Source organism: Rhea pennata, chromosome 17 (assembly GCF_028389875.1).
Source record: "Rhea pennata isolate bPtePen1 chromosome 17, bPtePen1.pri, whole genome shotgun sequence".
NCBI lineage: Eukaryota > Metazoa > Chordata > Aves > Rheiformes > Rheidae > Rhea > Rhea pennata.
Window position 1 is genome coordinate 5,491,675 of NC_084679.1, and position 25,824 is coordinate 5,517,498.

The window sequence follows — 25,824 nt, forward strand, 5'->3', positions numbered from 1 at the left end:
CTTCTCTTTTTGTTTGCTATTTTAAAAAGATGTTGCTCTATACCAGCGCTTGGGGAAAGCAAGGCTGGAGAAAGGAGGGAGTGACAGTCCCTCGTTTCTGCGTGGGCTTTCTCTGCCCCCCCCCCCCCCCCCCCCGAGCTCTGTGCTTTGCCCCAACCTGGCCGAGCTCTCCCCTCTCCCGCCATTTGACCTCGACATCCGTCCTTCCCCCTCCCCGGTGCCCTGACGGGGGTGTGTGCCGGAGGGGGGGGGGACCCTCACCTCGTCGGCCTCTGCCTGCGGGGGGCTGCGCGCGAGGGCACTGACTCCCGCTCCCCGCCTCGGCCTCGCGGCGGGCGGCGCCCCCCGGCCCGCTCCAACGGCCGCCTCCAACGGCCGCCCGCGCGAGACCAACGGCCGCCGCGGCATGGGGGGGTGGGGGGGGTGCAGGGCGGGCCGGGCGCGGGCGCCCGTGCGCGGGTGCTCGGGCGGGATCCCCCCCCCCCCACGATTGGAGCACGTCCGAGTTCATCCCACAGGTTACCGCCTCCGCCGCCTGATGGCGCTTTGCCTCGCCCCCCTCAGAGAAAAGTCTCCGCGCGCCGTTGCCGGCGGCCCCGAGATAAAGGGCCGGGGAAGCGCAGGCGGCGGCCGGGGGCAGCCCCAGCCCGCAGCGGCTCCCCCCGCGCTCCGGGACCTTCCCCGCCCCGCGCCCGCCCGCCCGCTTGAAAAGTTTTGCCTGCGGAGCGCGGCGGTGGCGACGCGCCCGCCAGCCCCGCGCTAGGGCAGGGGGCGAGGCGAGGCTGAGGCGGCGCGGAGCCGGCATGGGGAGCAGCCCGGCTCGGCGCTGAGCGGGCCGCCGCCGCCGCCGCGCGGGGAGGTGTGCGTGAGAGGCCGGGCCATGGCGCGGGCGGCCGCCGGCGGCAGCAGCTAGCGGTGCGGGCGGCGGAGGCTCCCGGAGCGGCGCCCGGGACGCGTTGCCGTGTGCTCGGCATGGCGGGGGCGGCCGGCGGCGGCGCGGCTGTCAGGCTGCTCCTCGGAGCGCTGCTCTGCAGAGGTAAGCGGCGGGCAGCGGCCGGCGGCGCCGCGCGGGGGGAGCCCGCCCGGCTCTGCCGGGGCCGCGCGCGGCGGCACCAGTTGAGCCGCAGGCTGCGCCGGGCGCCTCGCAGCCGCCGGCTGAAGCGCCTTCCTGAGCGGGTTCACGCTTTCCCCGTGGCAGAGTGTGAACGAAACGACTTCGTCCTCCTTCCCCCGTCTCTCCCCCCACCCCTTTATGTTTAATCCTCTCCCTACCTCTCTCTCCTTAAATTTTCGAATTCCTCTAATGTTTTTTAAGAAACCTTAAGTTTGCTTTTGACTGAAAAGAGAAAAGGGGGAAAGTTTCCTTTCTTTTTTTGCCTCTTGCAAATAATACTGTTAACGCAAATGCGTTAATTACTGCATTGTAATAGTGGCATCTTCTCTATGGGAGAGCGTGTCCCAGCTCGGGACAGTTTGTGGAGGGGTGAAAAGATTGTAGGAAGCACTAGTAATACAGTGGCAATGTTTAGATTATGGAATAACCTTCTTTAGCTGACGCTGCATCGTGCAGTAGTAGCTCTGGAGATGGGCACTGGGCCCGATGCTCGTGATCTTCCTGGGTGAGGAACCGGTCTGTGTCAGCAGAGGGGTCGTTCGAGTGGTCTGAGGGTCTTTCCATCACTGAGCTTCTGGGATCGTGGAGCTCCTCTGGCAAAGGCAGATGTTCTCCGAAGTGATGCAGGAGTGCAAACTTGGTACATGCGTGATCCAGAGTGGTTTTTTTTTTTGTGTGTGCAGAATTGTAGGTGACTGCCGAGTCTTGACGCTTCCCAGTTCTTGCTCAGACCGTGCTGGTTGTGGATACTGTTTTATAAAAACTGCTGTCTCCTTTTTTTGGAGGAGGGAAACTTTTAAGCCCTCTGTAATTCTGTTGTTGCCATCTCTAACAACAGAAAATCATTTTGCTTTTTATCCTATTGGTATTAGTGGTGCTGTTTGACTGACATAAGAAGATTACTAATAAAAGACTCTTCATTGTTTAGTTTGTTCCAGTTCAGTCCTGCCAATCCTTTCCCTAGGGTAGCTGATTGTAGAGGCAGCCATGAGATATATGGAAGCACCTCAAGAGTGAAACAAAAGCCAAATCACTGGTATTTCATGAAGGGACTTTTCCCAGGTAGGGAAAACAAAGTGCCTGGCAGAAAATTGCATGGCCTGCTTAGTGCCAGTCATTTTAATATAGTACATTAAAATTAATGAACATCCTAGTGACTCAACATACTGTAAAAGTGCTGATGTGAGGAATCTAAAATATGGGATTCTGTTTTGATTGCTGCAGTCTGGAGGTGAGAATTATATTAGCCTCCTGCTCACTTTCAGAGACTGCAGGAGATTCAGACTTGTAAAGAGAGTCTGGCTTTCTTCTAGAGCAGTACATCTCTGCTGCCATGCTGTTTTGAGAGTCGCAAATGCATCTTCTCAAATAAGTATTTGCATTAGACTTAGGGTTAAGCACCAATATGTGGCCTTTTTCTATCTGAAAACAATTTTATAAAAGAGAGACCTGTAGGTTACACTTGTTAAAGGTGGGAGAAAGTGTTACTGCAACAGATTATGAGCAATCAGATCTCCTTAAGCCGTTTCTCTCAGCTAGAACCTGGGTCAATGTTGACTAAACCATGCTCCAAAAAAACATAGCCTAAAAGAGTCAGTAGCAGTGCCACAGCTAGCCACTACTAGCAGCAGCAGCTGCGAGATTCTGGGCCGTGTTCTTTGAGAATAAAAGAGGGGAAAATTACTAGTTTCCTGCAGAGAAGTAAAGCAAAGCTTCAGAGCAAGGAATTTGCCTCTCAGCATTGCTGTGCACAGTACAGTTTAGAAAAGAGCCAGTTAATTAAACTTATTTAATAAGGTGTTTGTATGGTTTCCTTGCGAGGCCTTAACAAGTGTTTCATTTGCTCTCCTCTTGCGTATTGCACTTTTTTTTTTTTTTGGCATGTTAGGATAGTGATTGTTCTTGAGAGCTGAAGTCCAGCTAAATGAAAGTCACTTTCTCATTCACAAGCAAATGGTTTGTAAATGTGCTGAGAAACTTACTATTATAGACAAGTTGTCATTTGTTATTTAAAGAACTATATTTACTTCTCTGAACTCATTAGCATCTCCTATCAGGCCTGAATTTCTAAGAAAATTCTCCTGAAACATTGCCCTAGGCTTCAGTGTGGTATTATACTGTGGTTATTATCTGGCTAATAATGTTAATTCATTCAGTCTCAAGAAAGAAGCTTGGCATTTAATTTAAGCCATGCCTCTAGTCAGGCCAAGTTGTATTAAAAAAAAAAAAAAGTCAGCATGCAAAAGTGCTGCTGCATTTAGGTACATGCACATGCTTTACATACTGATTATTGGATGGCTGTGTTCTAGGTAGAGCATATGTGTGTAAAATCATATTTGCGTAAGTAAATCCCGAGTGTAAATACGTATTATTTTCAGGAAATGACCTCTCTTCAGCCAAATGCTAATGCATGTGCTTAAATCTCTTCATAGCCAATGGAAGGTATTCATGAGCTTGAAGTTAGGTATCTGTTTAATTGTTCTCCTGAATCAGAGCATTAAGTATGAAGGCAAGTGTGCAGATTTCTTTTACTATATAAGACATAGATAACTGGGAATTCTCAGTTTCAGATTTGCTGTAAGCTAGAACAAGAATTGTAGAAACTGGAATACAGAATGTAGTAAGTCTTAAAAATGAATTCAGGTATACATGACCACAGTATAGATTCATTTGCAGCAGAAATATGCATGCACCAGAAATACACGTATACAGAGAAATAGTGAACCTGAACTGCAGTCAAATGTGTATGGAATTACCTGAATTTTAGGCACTCATAATAGTGATTGTACAAAAATGTATATGCAGTTGTGCATCCAGAGGCTGGCATAGCTGCTACTTTCTGCACTCATTTATACCACAATTATTTGATGTAAGTCCACATTTTAGTTAGTGGTGTGAGAACTGTCTGAGGATCTTTATTTTGAATATAATTTAATTCTAGTTTCAGACTTGTCATACAGTGGAATTCTTATAACTATATTGGAGGTTTAGTAGTATGGTACACCTGAATGTTATGAAAAATATCCTAAATTTTCTGTTTCTTCATTTCATCTCATTAGTGCTAGCTAAAAACACAGCAGGGATTACATTAAATTATAATAGCATAGCATTTTGTAAGTGGGTAATGTCTTTTGCATATAACTTTCAAAATGGATATAGTACTATTAATATTCTAATTTATCTTGTTTTCGTATTTTGTAGTAGATCTTAGTTTGTCGTATACCGTACTTACCTAGTGAAGTAAGTAGCAGTTGCAATATTGTAAATTACTGTTCAAACATGCTTCTAAATGCATGTCTGTGACAAAGAGGTGATTACAAGTGTGACATGTCTTGTAATGCATAATATGTGTGACTGACTCTTGAATTAGTGTAACTAAGCATTCATATGAAATAAGGTAATAAATAACACACTATTAAGCTTTCTTAAATTGCTTATATTAGTAAGTATTGACAAAATATGTTTGAGAAGAAAGGATAGGGGTTTTATTGAGATTTGGGGTTTAGTGTGTTGTGGGTTTTTCTTTTGGTATCAGCTGAAGAAGTAGGTCAGCAACAATGAAAAACTGACTTGTAATGAATAGCTAGAAACTCTATAAATAATGGTAAATTTGCTGGAAGCATTGGCATACAAACTTTCTTATGGTAGGGCTTTCAAAGAAATGCCTCATTGCAGAGAGAGGAGCAGTTCATATGTCGAGCTGTTTGTAACTGCTGTTTCGGCCGTGTCAAACTTTAGTGTAGGTAGTCTAAGGCAAATGGATTAAGGAAACTTTGAAATCTTCCGAGTCTTCAGTCTCGTGATGCTACACTGATGTGTTGCACTGTATTCTAGTTTTCAAGTCTGTGGTAAGCCCTTTGATTGAGGAAATTTGCTCATACGCTGCATGCCAATTAGTGCTGCCACACTGAGATTTTGGCAGTGGTTCACATCTAACAGGCTACGCTAGATGTGTCCTAGCTACTGAATGAAGCAAAAAACATGATGAAAGATGTCAAAGTAAAATGGCAACAAGTTGAGAGAACGTGGTAGAAGTGTGCAAAGACAGTAATTGAAAATTGTCTAATATGGATACTAGAAAGTGTACTGAGGATAGAAGACAGAAGGCAAGCAAATATTGTGGATAACTTACAAAAATAAGATTCATCTCTCAGTCTGAAGGAGACATATACTAGGTAAATTTGATGCCAAAGAGGAATGCAGTCCTAGTGGAAGGGAAGCTGTGTAGCAGGAATCATATCTCGCACCAGTGCTGGGGATATTACTGACTTGCTCTCTGAGTTTTGGTCAGTCATTTCCCTCTTGCTCCTAGTCTTTCTTAGCCACTGACATTGTGGTTTCTTTGGATTGAGTCTTTGGAAGACTTGATCCTTGCTTTGCCGCTTTGTCCAGTCGGACCTTTTAATTTTTTAATAATCTAAACACTGCTGCAATACAAATACAAGTAATATTCTATGATGCTGTAAGGTGTTAACTCAAGGTTTTCACTGAAATGTGAGTGATACCTCCTTCATAGTGATATGCAATAACTTGCCGGCCAGCCAACTTGCCTTATCTGGTTCAAACTCTGTTGTTTTGGCTTGCTCTTACAGGCCTGTGTCCTTTATATTTTATTCAGTCTTCCTACAGACTCAGTACCCTAGAAAAAACAGTTTCGCTGTGTTCAGCTCTTCAAACAGTTGTACTGTTTTGTGTTCTGTGGACTGGCTCAGGCTCTAGTGACAGATGTGACCCCTTTGAAACAGGGACGGACAAATGGTGCATTGAAAGTTCATAGCTTCTGCAGTCTCCTCGCTTAGATGTATCTGGTAAAGCCTGCGGATGCATCTAGTTTTGGAAATAATTTTACTTCAGTAGTGCCTGTGTCTGTTTTAGTAAATGGAAATACTCTCTTTATCTATTTGTGCATATATTTTTGGGTCAATACGCAGCCTCAGGTCATCATTTTTCTTTCCAGCTGTACCTACTGGAATGACCCAGTGAGTCGAGTCTACTATTTTCTTTGCAATTCTAAAACATTAATCTGTTGAATTTGAGTTCCATAAACAAAGTGTCATCCCCATCACTAAAATTACAGGCATCTTTGCACTGCTGGTCAATTAGCTGAACTTTGCTTTAGGGAGGTACATTTTGAGTAAGTGGTTCTTTGCCTCTGTGCTTAAGAAACCTGGTAATGTCTCACTGTTGCATCATTGACATCTTGGGTCAGTAACTTTGTGCTTAGGGACAATGTTTTCTGGCACTTCTTCTTTTGCTTGAGTAACACAGATCATGCTAATCACAGCTTCACTGTCATTATCAAAAGTACTATGCAGTTTGAGCAGCTTGACAAATGTAAACAGCTAGACAAGCCTCCTTAAGTGGAGACTCCTTTTATTATATACTGCAGTATAAGAATTTAATCTGATTTTAGCATCCGCTAGTGTTACAAGTGTCCTGTATAAGGTCAACCACCCTTTTTGTTAATTGTTTCTTCTAGTATAACATTTTCTACTTTCCTCTACAACTGTTATAAAAGATTTAATTTTGTACAGGACATTGTGAAACTTCTAGAATTTTTATCATAAATCTAGAAGCTGGAAGAGTGGAGCCCTATCCATTAGTTTCTGTAGTGACCAGAATTTATGTAGTTAGTACTTTCTTTTGTTGTGCATGTTGCTCTTTAAGGATCCACAGAACTATTGCAGTGGGAGTCTAAGAATTGAGTAAGTTGACCTTTTCAATAATTTGAGGCAAACACTCAAGTCAGGGAACAGTGGTTAAGAATTTCACACTTATATGAAAACCTTGAAGTTATGTAAGTAAGAATGTAAAGGGGGATGAGAGTTTGCTCAGTTATGAAAACGGATTTTTATAAAAATGTTTATATGTTTGGATGGAACAAGTCCTTAATGGCTTTTATATGTGCTCAAAAGACCATTTTTACTGTGCTTTAAGAGGAAGTCTTAAGTAAATAAAAGGTATGCAGAAATCCCATGATATTGGTGTAACAGAGGGGTTGGTCTGCTAGTTTTTGCTGTTTAATTGTAACATGGAATCATAGAGTTCAGAGACTGAAAAATATCTACCAGTACATGTAATGTTGTTTTACTCACATAATTGCTGTATTTTTCCACTTGATCAGCTGAAAAAAAATTTCAATGTTTTGTTTTGAAATATGTTTGAGTCTGTTTAACTACTTCTCCCATTCCATTTTGTAAATTATATCAGTTTACTTTGTTTTTAACTGTACTTTAATCTAAATGAATTTGACTTTAGTTTTAGTTCAGGTAACTGTATTTCACTTCAAATATCACTTTGACTTCCACTAAATATATTGAAATATGGGCTGCTAATGGCATACAGTATGTATGCCGTTACTGGAACTGGGACATATCATTAGTATTTTCTAATATGTTGTTTCAATATTACAAAAACGAACCATCTTGATATGATTACTATGAAAAGATTGGTCATTCCAAATAACCTTTGAAAAGAAATCTGATTTTATGCAACAGTTCTTCTGCCTTAGAATGACGGTAAACTTCAAAACTTCAGTGTTGTAATTCTGATTTATAGCCAGCTATATTGCCTGAGAGTGCAATTCCTCACCAATTTAAGGCAATGTAAATTGGTGCTGCCATGTTTCTGGTTCCTGCCCTTTCCCAGGCTGAGCAACCCTGCCCAGTCTGCTTGGTTTGCCCATCACGCTTTTGTGCCAGCAGGGGCATGTTTCTGATTCCTCTATAACTATAAACTGCTGCAAGGAGATAAAACACATTTTAAAAAAAATACCCACTTGTGGGAGGGTAAGTTTGTACCACCTTGTGATCTATTGACTGCTTGTTTAAGCAAAGGAGGTTGGGCCCAAGTGGGGGAGAGACAGCTTAAATAATTACGGCACTGCAGCCTAACGCTTAGGGCGGTATGGCTTTAATTTGTTCCTGTGACAACATACTAAGAAGAGATTGTTTTGGGAGTTGCTTAGATTATATATTCAGTGCAAGATATTAAACAGTGAGGGGTTAGAGAACATGAGAAGCACTTGTAGGCACTATACAACTTTGATTTCTGTATTGGGTGTTTTCTTTTTTTCTTATTGATTTTGTGTCTATCTTTTTAAGTGATGCTTACATAAAAATATCTCCGTATTCTCATGCAGAAAAATACAATTTTTAATGCTTAAATTGTTTTCATGAAACAAAACTAAAAATACTAAAACTTTCACGTACTGTTATTGCAAACAGCACTAGTAGCATTGCTTGTTATTACAACTGCCATTAAAAGACTTTGGTTTTAGTTTCTTATAAGCTCTCCAAGCATTAACTGTTTCAGCTAAAATATTCCATACCAAGCATCTGCTTCTGATTGAATATTTTTCTTTTTTCGGACTTGAGTCAAGAGTTCAGTGGTTTACAAGAACAAAGCTGGGGGACGGAAGTGCCAGTTCTTACTAGACTGTTACCATATGTTTGTTGTGTGCACTCATCTTCAGTGTTTCCTCAGATGGTGTTGTATATGTGCTGGTGGATGGTGTAATTATGCCCTATTGGCCTTTAATCTTTTAAACTTGACTTATTTTTGTTAGACCTGCGATTTTTTTTTCTTTTAATTTCGTGTCTGTGTAGAAAGAGCCAGAATGTTTGTTTGCACTCTATAGAATCAAATGACTTATCACTTTGCTGGCATGAAATAAGAAGCAAATACAATAAATAACTACTGTGGAGAAGGTAATATAGTATTGGCTTCCTAGTGCCTGTTAATTTTCACTGATCAAAATGTCAGGGAAGACAGAGACTGAATATGGTTGCCCCTTAGTGAGGCTGGACTGTTTGTATTAGCCTGTAAGCTCTGGAGCATTTGTGTTTTGCAGTAGATTTATTTTAAAACTCCCCCCCAAAAGCAAATTTTATCACACTTTAGTCAGACTTCCTAGCAACTCTAGGTTGATACTTCTCAAATGTTTCTGCATTTTCAATGATTAGTTCAACTTAGAACTTCCTCTGTGTCTCCTTTGCTCTTCTAGTTGGTACTCTGATACTTGATGTTGCTTTTCACAGCTCCTTGTGTGCAATAGCAGACCTGTTGGATGGAAAGATGCTTTCCTTTGTCTGCAGCTGTAATATGGGATTCAGACTTGAGTCAAACAGCAGCTCTGAGTGTCTCCACGGGGAGCATGACTAGAAGGGCTCCAAATTTTGTGGAGGCAGCATCTGTGGTGTAAAATGCTTGCTCGATGCATTTCCATGTGAGACACTGTTCCAAGTTGTGACATTAATAGCGAAAGAGAGCTGCAAATGCCCAGTGCAAGTGTAAAGCCTGTGCCTCTTGTGAAAGCTGGCATGATGCTACCCGAGTTGCTCTTCTTTTTGACTGGTTTCTTGTGAGTCTGTCTTGGTATGTCTGAGTCTCTCTGCTTCAGGTGACAAAACTTACTGCTTAAAAGTTTCAGGTGAAAAAGTGACTCTACTAGCTAAGTGTTCTACATTTTGATTTTTAAAGGTGTTCACAAAAGGCTCTCTTTTATGAGAAGACACTATTGAGTTGATGCTGACAGCTTCAGAATGAAATCTATTAATAGATTTCAGAAATAGAGAGCTCTTCCCAAGATGATGCCCTCTTGTCGTCCCATCTGGCAGTGAAAAGGGACTTGCAGCATGAAGAACAAGAAATTGTAAGCAGGATCCCTTGATTCCTTTAATATTTTTTTTTCTCCTGACTGAGGTGCAAATGTGAATACTTGTAACCTCTCTCTAATTTGCTCATCTGTAAAAGGAGTATGACTACACCACTTGCTTACCTTTTTGTTATCATAGTGTGGGTAGAAAAAATATTTTCTTCTTTAGAGTGATATTGCACATTCTTTTTATGGTAACATATGCAGCTGATTAGATAGTAATGTGTGTTATTGCTGTTTCAGTTTTACTCAGAAAAAACCCACCTTGATCTGAGATCAGTGTCACATAATAGCATTAAGCAATTCACTAGAGCTGCTCATTAGCTTATGGAGTCAGTCCCGAAAAGATGACTAATATATCATGCTTTGGAACACTAGTAAAATGGTAGAAGGAATTTTTCTAGTTGTGTGTGGCACCGTGGAATGAGTTTTTCTCCTTGGAGTATCACAGGCGGTCTGTGCCTGAAAGGAGGGTGCTGTTTGTGAAAGACAAATGCAGTGAGCTGGTTTGAAAACACCTACAATGCAATGTCCACCTGGAAAATCTTATTTTGTTAAATTTAAGCAGTATTCTGAGAACCACAGATCCATGGCACTGCCTTGGTTAAATCATGGGTAAAATTTTTGTGTCACTATTTCAGGCTCAAAGCTTCACAGGCCCTCAAAACTTTAGGGTTCCATTGAAATTTTGTCTAGGTTTTGAAAACACGCTCTAAATTAGCTGTAATGATGAAATTGTGGCACTTTAACTGGAAGTATCAGGTGATATTTAAACATGATTGTGTAGTGCTATAATGTCAGAACAGGTCTGAGGTAAAATTTTTGCCTTTAGGCACTGTTGCTTAGGAGGGTCACAATGTACAAATGGCTTATTTGAAGAGTAACTTGCATTGATTTTTGTTTTAGTTCTGTTTGGGAAAGGGAAAAAATGCTTTCGTAAGTAGTAGTGATCTATAAAGCTGGGGTAAAATCTATAGTTCTGATTGCATATAAAATTTTGTTAGTTTGATTCAATATGCAAGGTAAGAGATTCATTTCAGGATCTAGGTCAGGATACAATGTTCCACATGCACTTAAACTTCGGACTTGTTTGGACTTTTTTTGTATTGTGTGGCTCTTACCTACTCTGCTTATCATTTAATAAGTGTCAAATAAGTGTGTCAAACTAAATCCCTGGAGTCACCAGTGCTTATTAGTTTCTTTTGGCTTTTTGCAATTCATGATTATGTGCCTGTGTAGCATTACAGGCTTTGCCATGCAGTTTGTCTCCCTATTAAAGAGAACACATTGGATGAAGAGGACATTCTTAGTGCTATTCACAGGCAGAGAACAATTTTGAGTGAATTCTTCTTTTACAGCACTTACATATCTGCTCACTGGAAAAGGGGGCCTGGTTCAGGTACCAGATAAAATTTGGCACTGCTGATTATACTGTCAGAGTTGAAGTGATTTTGGAAGTCAGTTTCTCTCTCTTTTCCCTCCCGTCATAATTAGTCTGCATTTATAAATACTAAATGCCATTCAAAAATTACCCTTTCAGTATACTTAAAGGGGAAAATGTTTTAAACACTGCATTTGAATTCATGTGTTCAAATAATTTTAAATACATTTAATCCATGTTACGTGACTGTTAAAAGCAAAGGAGCTTTAATATACCTGTGCTTGCTTACTACTTTGGGGTGGGAACGTTTTTTTTTTTTTTTTTTTTTTTTTTTTTTTTTTTTTTTTTTTTTTAAAAAAAAGTGTTTTTGAGTTATACCACCCTGTGTTTTGCGATAGCTTTGCATAGAGTTTTAGATGGCACAGAAGGAGGCTCAGATACTTTGATGGAAGTTTGTCAGCACAACAGTTGCTCGTTTTATCTATGGTTTCACTGAATAACATTTAGTTCCTGCAGTGCTTTCTGTCTTCATCTAACCCTCAGTGCTCCTGTCAGCTTTGCTGTCTACCTTGTATAGCTGAGAGATACGAGAAAAGAGTGGAAGAAAGGACAGTATTTTCACCTGCCTTGTATAGCTGAGGGATATGAGAAAAGAGTGGAAGAAAGGACAGTATTTTCACTAGTAGTCTATAGAATTTGGATGCTTTAGCGCTTGGAGAGTTTTGTTTGGGCATTGAAGATCACTTAACTTTTGGAGTGTCAATTGTGTTGCACCCATTACAGTCATTTGTGATCTTGGTCAACAGTCTGATGTTCAGGAGTGTGATTCATCTGACCAAATGCAGATGTGCTTTAGAATGAGGTGATTTGCTCTCTGGATTTCATTTGTGTTGGCTACATCTTCACCCACTACAGTGGGAACAGCAACTCATCCACAGCTACCTTAGTGATGCTATAATGTAAATGTCTGTGAGATTAATTCAGCTCGTAGAGACTTACTTTTCAAAGAGCAGATGTGCCTGTAATCTCTGTTAAGTGGTCAGCACTTCTTGGAAAAACATCCAATTAGCCCAGATTCATACTCAAGCTTAGATTCTAATTAGTCTGTTCCTTTAGTCACTGAAGAGAGATAAATGCTTCCAGAGGGTGATTCAGATTGATATGAATTTGTCTGACCACATTTCAGATTTTACTTCCTCTTAACTGAAAATGAAATCTAACAGTGTGAGCTTTAAGGAAACTTCTGAAGAAACAGAAAACGTAGACCACATGGAATACTCAGAATATGAAAACCCAGCGAAGAAATCTGTCTTCATTGGAGAAACTAGCTCTAGTGGATTTACTAAGCAACTCTTCAAAACAGTTTAAGGAGATGAAAGGTCTATGGTCTAATTCATTGCATATGTGATATTTCCTGATGGCACAGTGTTATATCAAAAAAGAAGTCAGGGAAGTGTAGTAAAATGGGTTCTTTTTTTTTTTTTTTTTTTTTTTTTTTCCGGTCTGGTCTGAATTAGTAGTTTATAAAATGACTATAGTCACAAGCTTTCATCAGATATCTGCATATCAGAAAATTGTATCCAGATTACAGTTGTTCAGCACTTTTCATTATAATATCATTATTAAAAAAAAAAAAAAAAAAAAACACTATCTCAAGCTGTAACAGCTCTAGCTGAAGTTTTCCGTGATGCATATTTTCTGACTGATTTGGGAAAGTTCAGTGTAGTGGCTCAGTTGTTTCCAAGAACAAAGCCAGCTAGAAATCCAGAGTTCTGGCCAACTAGAAGTGTTTCAGTAAACAGCATTAGTTGAGTTAAATCTTATGATTTTTCACTGTTAGAGGAAAAGATAGATTATATTTTTCTTAATCTCTTTTTCTGACATGGTGGTGATATTAGTGCCAGCATTCATTTTTAATAAGCAAGATTAATGACTGCAGATAACTCCTGCAAAGATCTTCCTTTTTTATTCTAGCATTAAAAAAAGAGAAAAGCGGGGCTAAAGCTTTTTTTGTTTGTTTGTTTTTGTTTTGTTTTTATGCTGTATAGCTTTGGAGCTAATTTCACTGAAAAATCTGTTCAGAGTTGCCAGAGGTCTATGGCTGAAAGTTGGGTTTTGTCTATTCTAAATGTGGACTTGAGAGAGACTGGCAGGTAAATTGGCTGAAAGCCTTGTTTTTGTGGAGTGTGCTGCATCCCAGATGCACGAATCCATGTACAGATTTTGTTGGGTATATTCCTCTTAACTTTCACGCTGGGCCCAGATTCCAGGGCAAAAGCTGTGAAGCCACAGAGGTGCTCTCACTTGTTCTCAAAACACTTCCTTCCTCTATTCCATTTCATGTGGAAAAGGAGGAAGCAATCTCATGGGATGACAAGGGTTAAGGAGCAGGTGGTTATCTGCAGGAGTGCTGTCTCATTTTGTACACAGGATGGATAGCTTCCTGGGAATAAATCTTTGTTTTTTGTACTGAAGGAGGTTATTGCCTGTGGACTTCTGCTTCATCTGTTACAGAAGTTGGAAAGTATAGATGTTACAGTCTCAGTATGAGTTTAATTTCTGAATCTGTACGAAAGACACTTGGTATTTTTGAGTATAAACAGCCATGGAGGCTGTCACTGTTTTTCGTACTCTGTGATGGCATCCTAGAACACATTTTTAATAGCACCTCAAAGACCACATGATTGTCCACTTGAGGCAAGTGCAAAGTACAGAACGAAGACAGAGAATGTCTGGTTCAGAGCATCTGATGTTATTTCTCAAGTTTCTCTTGGCAATCAGCGCTCCATTTTCTGAATCCTTTATTTACTTAGGCGTGCTGAATACATTTGCAGGTTAACCTGTGAAAGAAGTAGAGACTATAGAAAGAGAAAGATGATTAAAGCAACTTTCTAAGACTCTGGAGAACTAGATTCTGTTCTTGCTCCTGACAGAGTCAGTGTTATGCTTGAAAAATGCATCTTTCTAGGTAATGCATTCAATTTTTTTCATAGCTGTCTCTAAAGATAGCAAGAGACTTGCTGTGATCTTGCACAAATACTGTATTCTTTAGACAATCAGGCCAGAGGTTTTCTAAATTAGGCATCTGTATTAGTGGCTGTACTCCCAGAAGCATCTGCTAATTTTGCTGTACTACATGTCACCCTCTTGCATTAAAGCCTGATCTAGGAAGGCGTTGTGAAAATAAAGTATTAGTATTTGTGAAGTGCTCTATATAGTACTGTGACAAGCAGCAAAACAAGCTTATCAGAATATTTAATTCAGTACAGCACTTACATACTATGTCTTGAATTAGTACACAGGGTCATATGTAACAATAAAGAAATGATGAGTGGCTGTCCCTTCTGTCAGCGGTAAGGCAGAAGTTCTTTGGAAGAAATAATATGTCATTAAAGGCTGTATCTTAATGCATATGTATGTGGGGATGAATTAAGTGTGGATTTCCTTATTTTTTTTAGTGCTTGGCTTGGCAAACTTAACATTCTTTTCTGTGAGGGAACCTTTGGCTCATTGTAGGCCATTTCTGCTGCTTTTAATATCCTTTGAGACTGATTCATTGAGTGCCAACATCTTGAGCTGTGGAAGGAGGGTAAGAAGCTTGAAGAAAGTCCTTGGGTCCATGGGAATGGATTTGAACTCTGATTCTTTCAGTGCCACTTTGTGCTGGAAGAAACATTTTGTGGTTCAAAGAACCTTTCTTTACCTAACTAGGGGAAATCCATTAATTCAGTCACTTCCGTTTTGATTAGAAACTGACAGTGTCAGTTAGCAAAGAATGTAACGAAAGAGCATTTGGCTATGGTTTATTGGAAGGATATCTTAGGGAATGTAAAGAGGTAACAACTACTTTGAGAAGACTTCTATGGGCAGGTGAACTTAACACTTCCATATTATTGTCATTCAAGAGGTAAATGTCCTGATGTTGGATAGGCCAGAGTGTGTTCACTCTTCATCAGCAGAGAGCGAAGTTGTGAGGAAAGAGGAGAAAATAAGTTCAGTGGAAGTATTTTAAACTACTTGGCACATCTGCAGGGCACGGAGATGGACCTGCAACACAGATGGATCCGAGCGGTGCGTGTTATGGGAATTTAGCAATTGCAGAGGTAACAGAGGAAAGAGCCTCTGACTGTGCTTGGCTTCATTTCACAGCCTTGAGAGCCCAGGAGAAAAAAATAAATCAAACATGTTTCCTTATAAACTATGAAGGGTAGCCCTGTTTCTGGCTTGCTATATGTGCTCCTGTGAGTTGTTTCAGAAGTACCTGATTTAGAACACTGTCATAGGATGATTTTAGTAGCTTTTAGCTGAGATAGAGCAGCAGAAACTACACAAATAAATGATAGACTTTTATTTGCCTCTTACCTGTGTCACTTTATTGACCAGCAGTAGAGTCTCAACACATTGCAGATGAGGCTGAACACATTCAAGATCAAGAATAATGCTGACCTGTGGGCTTGATAAGGAAGTGGTCAAGATTATAAGAACCATTCCTAATTTCTAATCTGAAGCATTTTTTTAGCTGACTTGGTAAATGCTCTGGCAAATTAAGATATTAAGAGTGGAGTAGAGAATCTATCTACAGATTTTAAATGCGGTGGTTAATGTTTCAAAAATGGCCTTGTCTGCTGTTTACATTGTTATAAAAAGAAATTCCTGGAGTATCTTTCCAAAGAAGAAAGGGAAGAAGGAGATAGCAAGGGTCCACAAAAAACAAAGCAAAACTAATCCTAAATCCAGCACAGATTAGATGCACTGTGGTGTATTATAAAACCCTGACAGAGATCCAGAATTTTAATACAGACAGTGAACCCAGAAGCTGTGCTTCAGTCAAATCTGGAGGATGCTCTGCAAAGCACATGAGACCCTGTCTGCTGTGTGCATTCAGCAGCTCTGCATATCACCAGAACAGTATCGGGCAGCTTAATTTGCTGCTGTTCCTACTCACACAAGCTGTCCACATCCGAACTATAAGCAGATCTGCAAACATGCTGTGCTTTTTGTCAGTCCCTCGACCCATTCTCAAGAACTCTGTAGGCATTGTTGGTGAGCTCTGATACAAAGGTAAGTCCCCTGATTCCTGCCATTGGTACCAGATGCGAGCTTGGGTTCTGGCCAGGTGGTCCTTGTCAGGACAAGATTTATTTGCTCTTGTTTTATAATTTGCTTGTTTCTTAAATGTGACAATTGCATTGGCCAAGTTCCCATAGTGAATTTTTTTTAAATGTACCTAATTCATTCTCATTCTCAATGAAACAGACCAATCCATTTAGGATACCACACTAAAAGCTGTAGCTCTTTGTGTTCTTGTGGTGTATGACATCAGTAGAATGCCACAAGTTAATTACATTCTTAATTACAGCTTTGTATTGAATTAGGGATCTGTTATACACAGAATAATTGAAAACCTGCTGAGATCACGTCTGGTAATGTCTAATTGTATCCCATGTTTTTTTTCCTAAACTTTATTTAAAAACTGGTATTTCACTTAGTATGATTTTAATTAATTGACGAGAGAAATGTAATTAGAGCTGAGGCAATGGACCAGCTATCTTAAAATAACTACTTGGAAATTGATCACATTTTGGGAAGCAATTAACAGTTTTCCAGAGTAGCAGCTGTTCTGCTGCATTTCTGGAGAAATGTCTAGCAGGCCTTTTTGGAGAAAGGACTTGGAAGAAAGATTTGAGTGTTCAGAGTGCTCTTTCAACCTAAGGAAACTTGATATCTTTGGAGCCTCAGGCATCAAAGACATAAGAACTGTGTTTTATCCTGAGTATTGAGAAGGACAAGGCATGGCTGTATTGTGCCAAGAGTAAAAGAGGTGGCTGATGGCCTGAAGGGCTAAGCTGTTCTTTCCCAGCTTTCTTTGACTTCAGTGGTATTATCTGCTACTGTCTAATAGTGGAAGACTTTCACCTGAGTATCAGCAAGTGCAGGTTGTGGCTTGGACTTCTTGAACTTTATGCTCTTGTTTGCTGAAGTCCTACCTACCTATGTGGATGTGGCCTAAGTTTTACGGGAGCAGTCTTTGCCGTCCACCATCCAAAGAGCACTACTTCAGGGAACATGGAAACATTATTTCTTCTTTCTTTCAGAAAGTGTTAGCCCACTCCTGTTCTTAGTATCGGGAACAAGTAGTTGGCTAAACTAGGGAGGATGTCATAGCGAGAATGGTGAGCAACTTGTGGGCCAATGTGGGTCAACACTTCTGTTCAGCAAAATCTTGTGTGTGATGATAGGCAGAACTCTGGATTTTCAGGAAGATAACTAGAAGGAATCCAGTGCAGGATCTCTGAGCAGCTTAAGAAATGCTCCTGAAGTGCTTTCAGTGACAATTTCATAGACTGACGTCTAACAGAAGGTTTTAGTCCATCCGTCTTTTTCTTCCTTTTGTGGGAGCTTTGAAAGTTGTTTTTGAAGAGCAATGTGATATTTTTCTACCGATATTTTTCCATAGAGTTGCAGCCTTTCATTTCAATCAGCTTGCGACAAAGCTTTAATTCCATGGTGAAAAATAATTTCACTTTGATTGCTGTTTGCAAAAGGATTTATTTATTTTAGGATGTGCGGTTATCGTATTTGCTGTATGTTGCCTGAATTAGAAGATCTGACTTTTTTTTCCTGTTGATATCTTCAAAATCAATGTGGAAGTATTTGGATCTGTCTCGATATAAATATGCATATACTTGGTTTATAAATGGAGAGCATATGCAAGGATAAAAATGCTGTGTGAGAGCAGGTTTAAGAGATCTCACTGTACTTGGACACAAGCAGAAAAATGCTGGGTACATCAACTGAAAACTGGCTGGCAGCCATAGCATACAGAATGGAGGGAATGTTTGCCTAAAAGACTAGATTGTGTCAGGCGTGACTAAGCAGGAATTTTTGCTAAAGTGTGTTAGCACATTGAATGCTTACAGGAAAATGAGAATGTTTGTGGTCTTATCTTTGTTCATTTGAGACTGGACTTGATATTTAATATAAAAATCAATGGTTAAAGAGTTTTGAGTGTGTTTTTTGGATTTCAGAAGTCCTGATATAAGTGACTACTGAATATTTTACTATAGCTGTGTTGAAATTTCTTTTGGAATATGCATGCTTTTTAACAGCCTTATTAATGGAGTTTTTGGTGTGTCTGTACATTGCAGGTCCTTTGCTCTTTTCAGTCTGTAGAGATATGAGAATCACCACATTTGGCAGCAAACTACAAAGTGATAGATTCATGGAATAAGTTGCCCAATAGGTCAGAGAGCCTAGAGCTGAGAGTGTTAGAGATTTCCTCCCCTTGGTGTAGGACTTTTCATGCATTTAAGCCAGCTCAGAATGGTACTTTTTTCTTTTCTCTCCCTTCAAGTTCCTTTCATTTCTTGGGAAATGTGTGGGTATCTTATTTGTCTTAACATCAAAAACATTTTCTACCAGGTAGAAATTTTTAGCAGTTAAATTGTGCTCATGTTGAACAGATAAGAACCATGGTTGCAAAAATGTTTCTGAAAAGTTGTCTCTTAGAAGCTAGCGTATCTTTCTGAAGTATGGTCCTGTCCATTTGATCTTGCATTTTTGTTGACTTTAATTTTTCTTCTAATGTTCTGTATTCATTACTTTTCAAGTATTATACTTATTGAGTCTGTAGGCAAATTGGTAAACAAATTGCAATATTAATGTTTCTATAATCTGGCTAGGCTTAGCATATAAAACATTACTGCTCTGGCAAGGTTCTGAGAACCTCTGGAACGTAGAAAACACTGATGGCTGCTGGAGGACTATCTAAGCAGTAATTCTTCTGCTGCTTTATTTTACCTATTTCTGGGAATATGGGAAAAGAGGGTTTAGCAGTGAAGTAGACATGAAATAGTATGGTTAAGCTATTAGAGATAGGGACCATTACCTGTCACAGCTGGTGAATTCAGCCTAGCCTGCGGTGAACAATTTCTGTTGTGTCCCAAGAAAGTGCTGGGACAGAGTTGCACAACTTGGATCCGTGCAAGGAATAGCACTGGAATAAAATAGCAAGAGTCAGTTAGTGGGGAGACAATGCTAAGAAGGTTTTGAAGAGCCTACCTGTGGGACTCCCTTCTCCAGAAAATGCTGATCTTGTTCTCTAAAGTCACAAAATATACTGTAGGAATTTTGGTTATTCACAAAGTGTGCATTACAAACCTAGGAAACACAGCATTAAGGTTAAATTTATATCCAAGATGCTAGCACAGAACTAATGTTGTGATAAGCATGTGGGAACAAAAGGGGAGGACATAGCAGGCCAGTAGCCAAATTGGTGAATTTGACAACTGGTGAATTAAATTCTTCCTGACAAGTGATTTCTCAAGGATTCCTGGCTCCTGAAGGCTGTGGGAGTGGGCGCACGGAATTAACTGACAGTAATGGGAAACGGTCTTTCTCCTCATCTCCCTGTGGTTTTGCTGAAGCCTCCTATTTTTCAGGTATGATAGTAATGAAGCACAAGTGTGACAGCAGCCAGGTGTCAGCACATGGCAGAAGACTTTAATTCTGCCTTTAGAAACTAGGTAAGTGGTGCACTAATTCAAGCTAACATAAGCGCGACCTCCCTTCTCAGCTGGACAAGCTCGAGAGTGAAGATCACAACACTGCTCTGTTGTAATGTTCTGTATTGGAGAGCTTGTTAAAGCTGTAATTATTACAGCTGTCTCAGTATAGCACTGAGACAATATATTATGATCTATTTGATTTTATCAATGATGAAGTAACTAGATAGCAGTAATTGTCTCTAAGGCTTTTTGTCTCTGTATCATGGATGTTTCGCCCCTGTTGTGTTCATACTCTGACACTTCAGGATTCACAGATGCTGTTCTCTTCTGCCCTCCCCTCCCATTTCAACCTCAGAAACTGTACTTTGGAGCAATCAACAGGTTGTGCATTGTGCTTTCTCTGAGACTCCCTAACTTCTTCAGGTGCCTTGCAGCCACAAAACATGCTGTAACTTGTACCCAGCACAAGCTTATATTGCTGTAGTATATGCTTTCTGATGATTAGTGAAAATTGAATTTCTTCACTAAAACCAGAAGATGTTTATATATTCAAACTAGAATGCCCCTGCATTCTGCACAGAAATGGACTGAAATTGGTGTTTTAATGTTAAAGTATTGCTTTTAGCTTTGTTTCTCATTCTCTGCAGAATTTAACCCCTTCTGCTGTTCAACAAAACTTTCTGCTTGATTTTAAGTGTAATCCTCTGTAGTGTAGGGGAAAATTTTTCTTTTGTGTATGTGGGTTTTTTTTTTTTTTTTTTTTTTTTTTGGTGTGGAATTACTGTGAGTCATTTTAGAGATCAGTGCTGAAAAGAAGTGACTGTCTTTCACTCTGAATCTTCTGTTTATGGAAGATGGGGATTTCTGCACTAGGATATGCCAATTACAGATGAGCCTGAGATAGTCATCTGACACATCTTTGGCACTGAGAGATATAGTCTGAGGATGGATTTGCCCAGGATAGTGCTCTTTTGAATAGATTCAAAAACTGAATCTAAAAGGCCGGACTATTGCTGTGTTGGATGGGTGCACAGAAGAACATGCTGCACTTTAGGCTGAATTAGAGTTTATATAATACAGGACAAAGCTGTGACAGTACACTCGGAAGCGGTCTTCATGAGTCCTTTGCCAGGCTGCTGTTTGCCAGCTGAATTTAGTCCTCTGGTTCCCCTGATCAATGAATAGATTTCCCTCAGATCCTCTTTTATTTTTTGGTTTCCTCTCCAGCTTTTTCCTGTGGAAGATGAAATCCATCACAGGGGCTTAGATTTATTAACTGCTGCCTGAGTCGCTTTGCGTGATGTCAGGGGAGGAGAGAAGCTGATTGTATCCTTAGAACTGTCTTAACAAAAAGGCTTTGGATAATTCCTTAGATTTTTTAAGATGCTAGGTTGGCTTAAATGATTAGTGTGAAAGCCTTAGAGATGACTTAAATATTTAAGGCTCCCGTACTAATACCCATGCATATCTTTGAGTTTTCACATTTGAATGAAAAAATTCTGTGTGTCTGCCTTCCCCCTTCTCTCCTCTCCCTTATTCAGATCACACAAAGTTGGCATTCTCCCCTCCAGTGCTTGGTGAGCCTCTAGGGAATGTTGCCAGGTACATGGGAAGGGGGATGGCGATGTGTGGAAGGGGGAGGAATGGTTCCCCACTGGCATGTGGCACATCCTTCCCTGTTCCTAGCTCATATAGATACCCCTGAATTTGTCACAGTAATAGCTCCCTTCGGCTTTAAGAGCTCAGAACTTGGGGATGAATGCTTTATTCTTTGCTACTCCATTTTGCTCCCCCCCCCCATGGAAATCGTCTTCCCTGTCCCAGCTCCATGCCTCTCCCCTCCTGACAGAATCTCTTCTCTCCTCTTCCCTCTCCCTCCATGGGCTGTCATGTAAAACTCTTCACTTGTTGCTTCATTGTTGCAAATACCACCATCTGTCAAGGTGGTAACCTCCTATGCAGAGAGCTTTGGCATCAACTGCTGCACGTTTAACGATGCCCAGTGTAATGCTACTGCTAAGAGCAGGAAGGCCTCCCTTCAGAACGGGCCGCAGTGTGCTAATAAACATCTGAAAGAAGATGCTGAACAATCCTCAAGGTTGGCAAACTATCATAAAACAAGATGATAAAAAATGAGTTTTCTAGCTCCCATATGCATCCATGTGAGAGTTGGCAGCTTCCAGAGATTAGCATGGGGGAAGGAGATGAAGACCAGAGAAACAAGCAGGGGAATCTGATCTGCTGAGATATCTATTATTAGTTGAAGATCAAAATCTGCATGACACTTAAAGTTGGTTGCTCACAGAAATTATATATAAATATATAGCTTTTAGGTTGTATGTGGCACACAGTAACAACTGCGTAGGGAATGGACATTATCTTTTTAACTACTACTGATTCTCAAATCAAACTTCCGGTCAGTTGTGTCCAAGTGCTTGATCTTCTGCCAGTTCCTTCTACTACTTTACTAGGCCTACAGCTTATGGGATGTAAACTCTGAGAAGAGGATTGGTGTGGTGTTTGCATGGGGTCAGAAAACATAGCATTGATGCTATGGTGATGATCTCCATTTGGTTGGGCTAGTTTGCAATATTAGTGTATCTGGTGTAACAGTTCCCAGCAAAAGACAGTGCTTCAGCTCTGTGTCTTTAAAATGAGTGCTGAGTGCTATTCTTAGCATGATCCCATTTGCCATCTGTAACAGCAGAGTAGCTAGGAACTATTCAGTCAAGGTGAAAAGCTCACTCAGCCTGGGACTTAGTTTTTGCAGTCCCAGGTGTAATGTATTCATTAGTGAAGTCTGAATTTAGTGTGGAAAGGACTGGCTTGGTCTATTCCATTCCCTTGGAGCATTTCATTACTGAGTGCTTTTCACAGTTACGTGTGTAGTAGCTACGCTGTGAGTTTTGTCTATGCTAAGTGGATATTCTCCCTGACCTTCAGCTCTTCTCTCAGAAGTCTATGCATCAGGGAAAATACTTTGATGCAGTTCTAAGGAATGTCTCTGTCCCTTGGTTTTCAGTACCTTTACTGTATGAAGGTGTTAGGGTATCCAGGCAGCCTGACAGCATGACTGGACTGGATGACACAGTTGACACATCCTGTGTGCTCCAGACAAGGTATCAGTAAAGACTTTAATTAGTCAATGGATATATTTTGCTTTCTCACTGGCTGGTCCATGTGATGACTCTGAGGGGTGAGGAGGCTGGATGAATTTCTTGAGCTAATTGGATTAGATTAGCCAAATAGATCTTAGACCTGCTTCCTTTTGCCTATCTTTAGCCCATTCAGACAGGTATTTTCATGCCATTTGAGTCAGGGCTTTGTATCCTGCTAAGCTTAAAATTACGATCTAGAGAGATGCTGAGTATCCATGCACTTTTCAGTGAAGCTGCAAGCCCACAGAGCCCTTAAAAGAACACTGTTCTAATTGTTCAGAAAAGCTCTTTGTTAGGGATACTTAGTTAATGTATAGAGATACTCTTAGTGAGCATTGTTTAAATAGGAGCATCTGTTGGTTAAATGTATGGTGTGGTGTGGCCAGATAGATGAAGCAGGATGTAGCCTAGGAGGATTCTCTCAAATATCACTTGCAAGAAAATTATCTAATAACTGCTGTTCTGAGCCAGGATATAAGCCAGACATCTAGTTTGCAGTGGGTTTCATTATGATCTCTATCTAACCACAGCCAGCTGACAGTGGCACTACTGTGCAGTAGATAACTTCAGCGACCAAGATACTCCCTTATAGAGGGAATCTACTTCCAAAAAACCTAGAGGATTTCTTACAGCAGCTTTGAAGGATGGGGCGTTTACTGTAATGATTCAATATGTCTGCCAATTTTGTAATGTAAAGGTAGACTTTTTTCACTGAAACAGACTGACAGTTTGGAAGAACCCCAAAATTTAATTTTTCTTTTTTCCCCCCCTTTAAGTAAAAGCATTTTTCTTAACTCTGCAAAAGGTGAATCTGATTGCTTTCAGTTATTCCTTTATGGAATTTGTTTACGTTCCCTTGCAGTAATTGAGGAAGTAACTGACTTTTTCGTTATAATTTTGTTAGCAGGGATTGACACATAAGGTCCTTCTTGAGCTTTTATGAAATGGAATCATTATTCAGGAGAAGAAGGGATGAAGAAGTAACTTCAAAATGCTACCCCCTGTTAATCTTATCATTTAAATACTTGCTGTTGCTTAATAAAATCACTTGGAAAATCTCATCAGTTGTAGATCTCTACCAACAAAACAGTAGATCTTGTCCAACTGATGAGTCTGTAGAGCTTCAGAGCCGCTACAGGAAGGTAGTGAGCCTGAGGAGGGTCTGTCCTCAAGACTCCTGGATTCAGGCAGGGTCGGGGCACTTGGGGCTGTGGGTGAAAGGCAAGTGGAGGAAGATGTACGATAGTCTAGCTGTTAATTATCTAGTACTCGAAAATAGAAAATTAAAGTCACAATTGAGTGAGCATGCTTTAGTGTAGTATTGAAGTGGATGAAATTGCTGTAGGAATCATTATTCCCTTGCTTTTGTGAGAGGATAAGACTTCACTTTCCTTTTGCTGTTTCAGAGGATGTATTGTCAGAGAAAGCAGTGTGTTAATGTAGCTGTTCATGCTGAAAAAAATATATAATTTTTAAAACTTTATATACATATATATATATATATAAATATATATACATATTTATATATATAAATATAAATAAAATTGTATGATAGTTTGTATTTTTTTTTTGAAAGTTGGCAGGGATATTACTTCACGTTTGTGTAACGATGTACTGGTGTTTGGCCAATAAGGATGAGGAACTGTAAGGTTAATCTTAAACTCAATGACAGATTGCCAGGGGAATGAGGGCTATAAAGCCATTCATTTGGCCATCCTCAGGGGAGAGTCAGCCATCCAGCCAGCTGAGTCAGCTGTAGCAATAAGGCTGGAGAAAATCTCCAGCTAGCCAGCACATTTAGAAAATGTGCTAGCTGCTTCTGAGGATTAATTTAGTTAATCTGATTAGTTTAGCAAGTGTCAAGAAGAGAACTGACCAAGTGGCCACTAGATCACGCAGCCCATGTAAAAGAAACAATTAATCAGAGGAAACAGAAATATTTTTTCATGAATGAGACATTTCAAATTATAAATATTTAGCAGCATATTTATTTCTTCCAGCACTGTTACACTTCCATATTAACACCTGCAGCTAGAGCAGCTTGAAAGGGTTGAGATTTATATATTGTTTTGAATTTACTTCTCAACTCCACACATACTGCTTCTTTTCATATTTTCTGTACTGTTAACCATCTCTCACCAATACCCCTTTTCTCTTAAAATTCTTCTTTAAAGACTCAATGAGCTACAAAAAATGTCCTGACACAGTGGACTTTCACTGTGAATCGTGGAAACATCTGTACTGTATCCCTTATCTTTTCATCCTGCTTTTGTCAGTGAGGATCTGGGCCAGCTCACATCGCAGTCAGTGGGGAGCGGGAGATGGGTAGGAGTTTGCGAAGTAGAGAGAGCAGCACTTAGAGTTAAATGGTAATGGCCTAAAATCTTCGGTGATTGATTACATATAGTGTCTGAATTGTAACAGTAATTCAGTGTAACAGGCCTCACTTACGAGGTGAAAATAATTTATTCTGCTAATAAAACATCAATGTGCACTTCCTAAGAGACAATATTAAACTCATTCTTGTTAATCTACACTTTTGTATCTTATTCCTGATAAAATTTCTGCTGTGATATTAAAAAAAAAGATTCAATTGCATCTTTTCATGAAGATAACCAAAATCCTTTGCTGTGGAAAAAACAAGACAAAGAACTGCCAAACAGAAGTTATAGTCTGTGAATGTAAATTGGTTCTGCACCATAATTAGTGATCTTCTAGGGCTGAACTGGAGGCTCTGTGTTTTCATGGGAAAATCCGTTTGATGTGTACCATCCCTAATTTCTGCAGTACTGAATAACCAGCCTCTAATTCTGTTGTAATGAACCATGTGTTAATGCTACAGCCTTCTGTCCAGCCAGAAGCCAAAACACCATGTCTGACTTTGTAATGAATCTTGCAGTCATCTTGTTGACTCCGTGGGTAGGCTTTTATTCAAAAATCTGTCCTTGAATATCACTAGTTTTCATAGAAACTTCGATGCTTCCTAGTTTTGTGCTAAGGTTTACTCA

At 40.2% G+C, this 25,824-nt stretch overlaps 1 protein-coding gene across 1 annotated transcript in view; it reads left to right on the top strand.

Moving 5' to 3' along the window:
• Window positions 1-952: 952 nt before the first annotated feature.
• Window positions 953-25,824, top strand: part of TMEM132C (transmembrane protein 132C) — a 207,047-nt gene continuing 182,175 nt past the window's right edge. Inside the window, exon 1 of the mRNA XM_062589914.1 lies at window positions 953-1,036. Within this exon, the coding sequence (XP_062445898.1) occupies window positions 973-1,036 (64 nt within the window). The 5' untranslated portion in view covers window positions 953-972. The remainder of the gene's footprint in view (window positions 1,037-25,824) is intronic.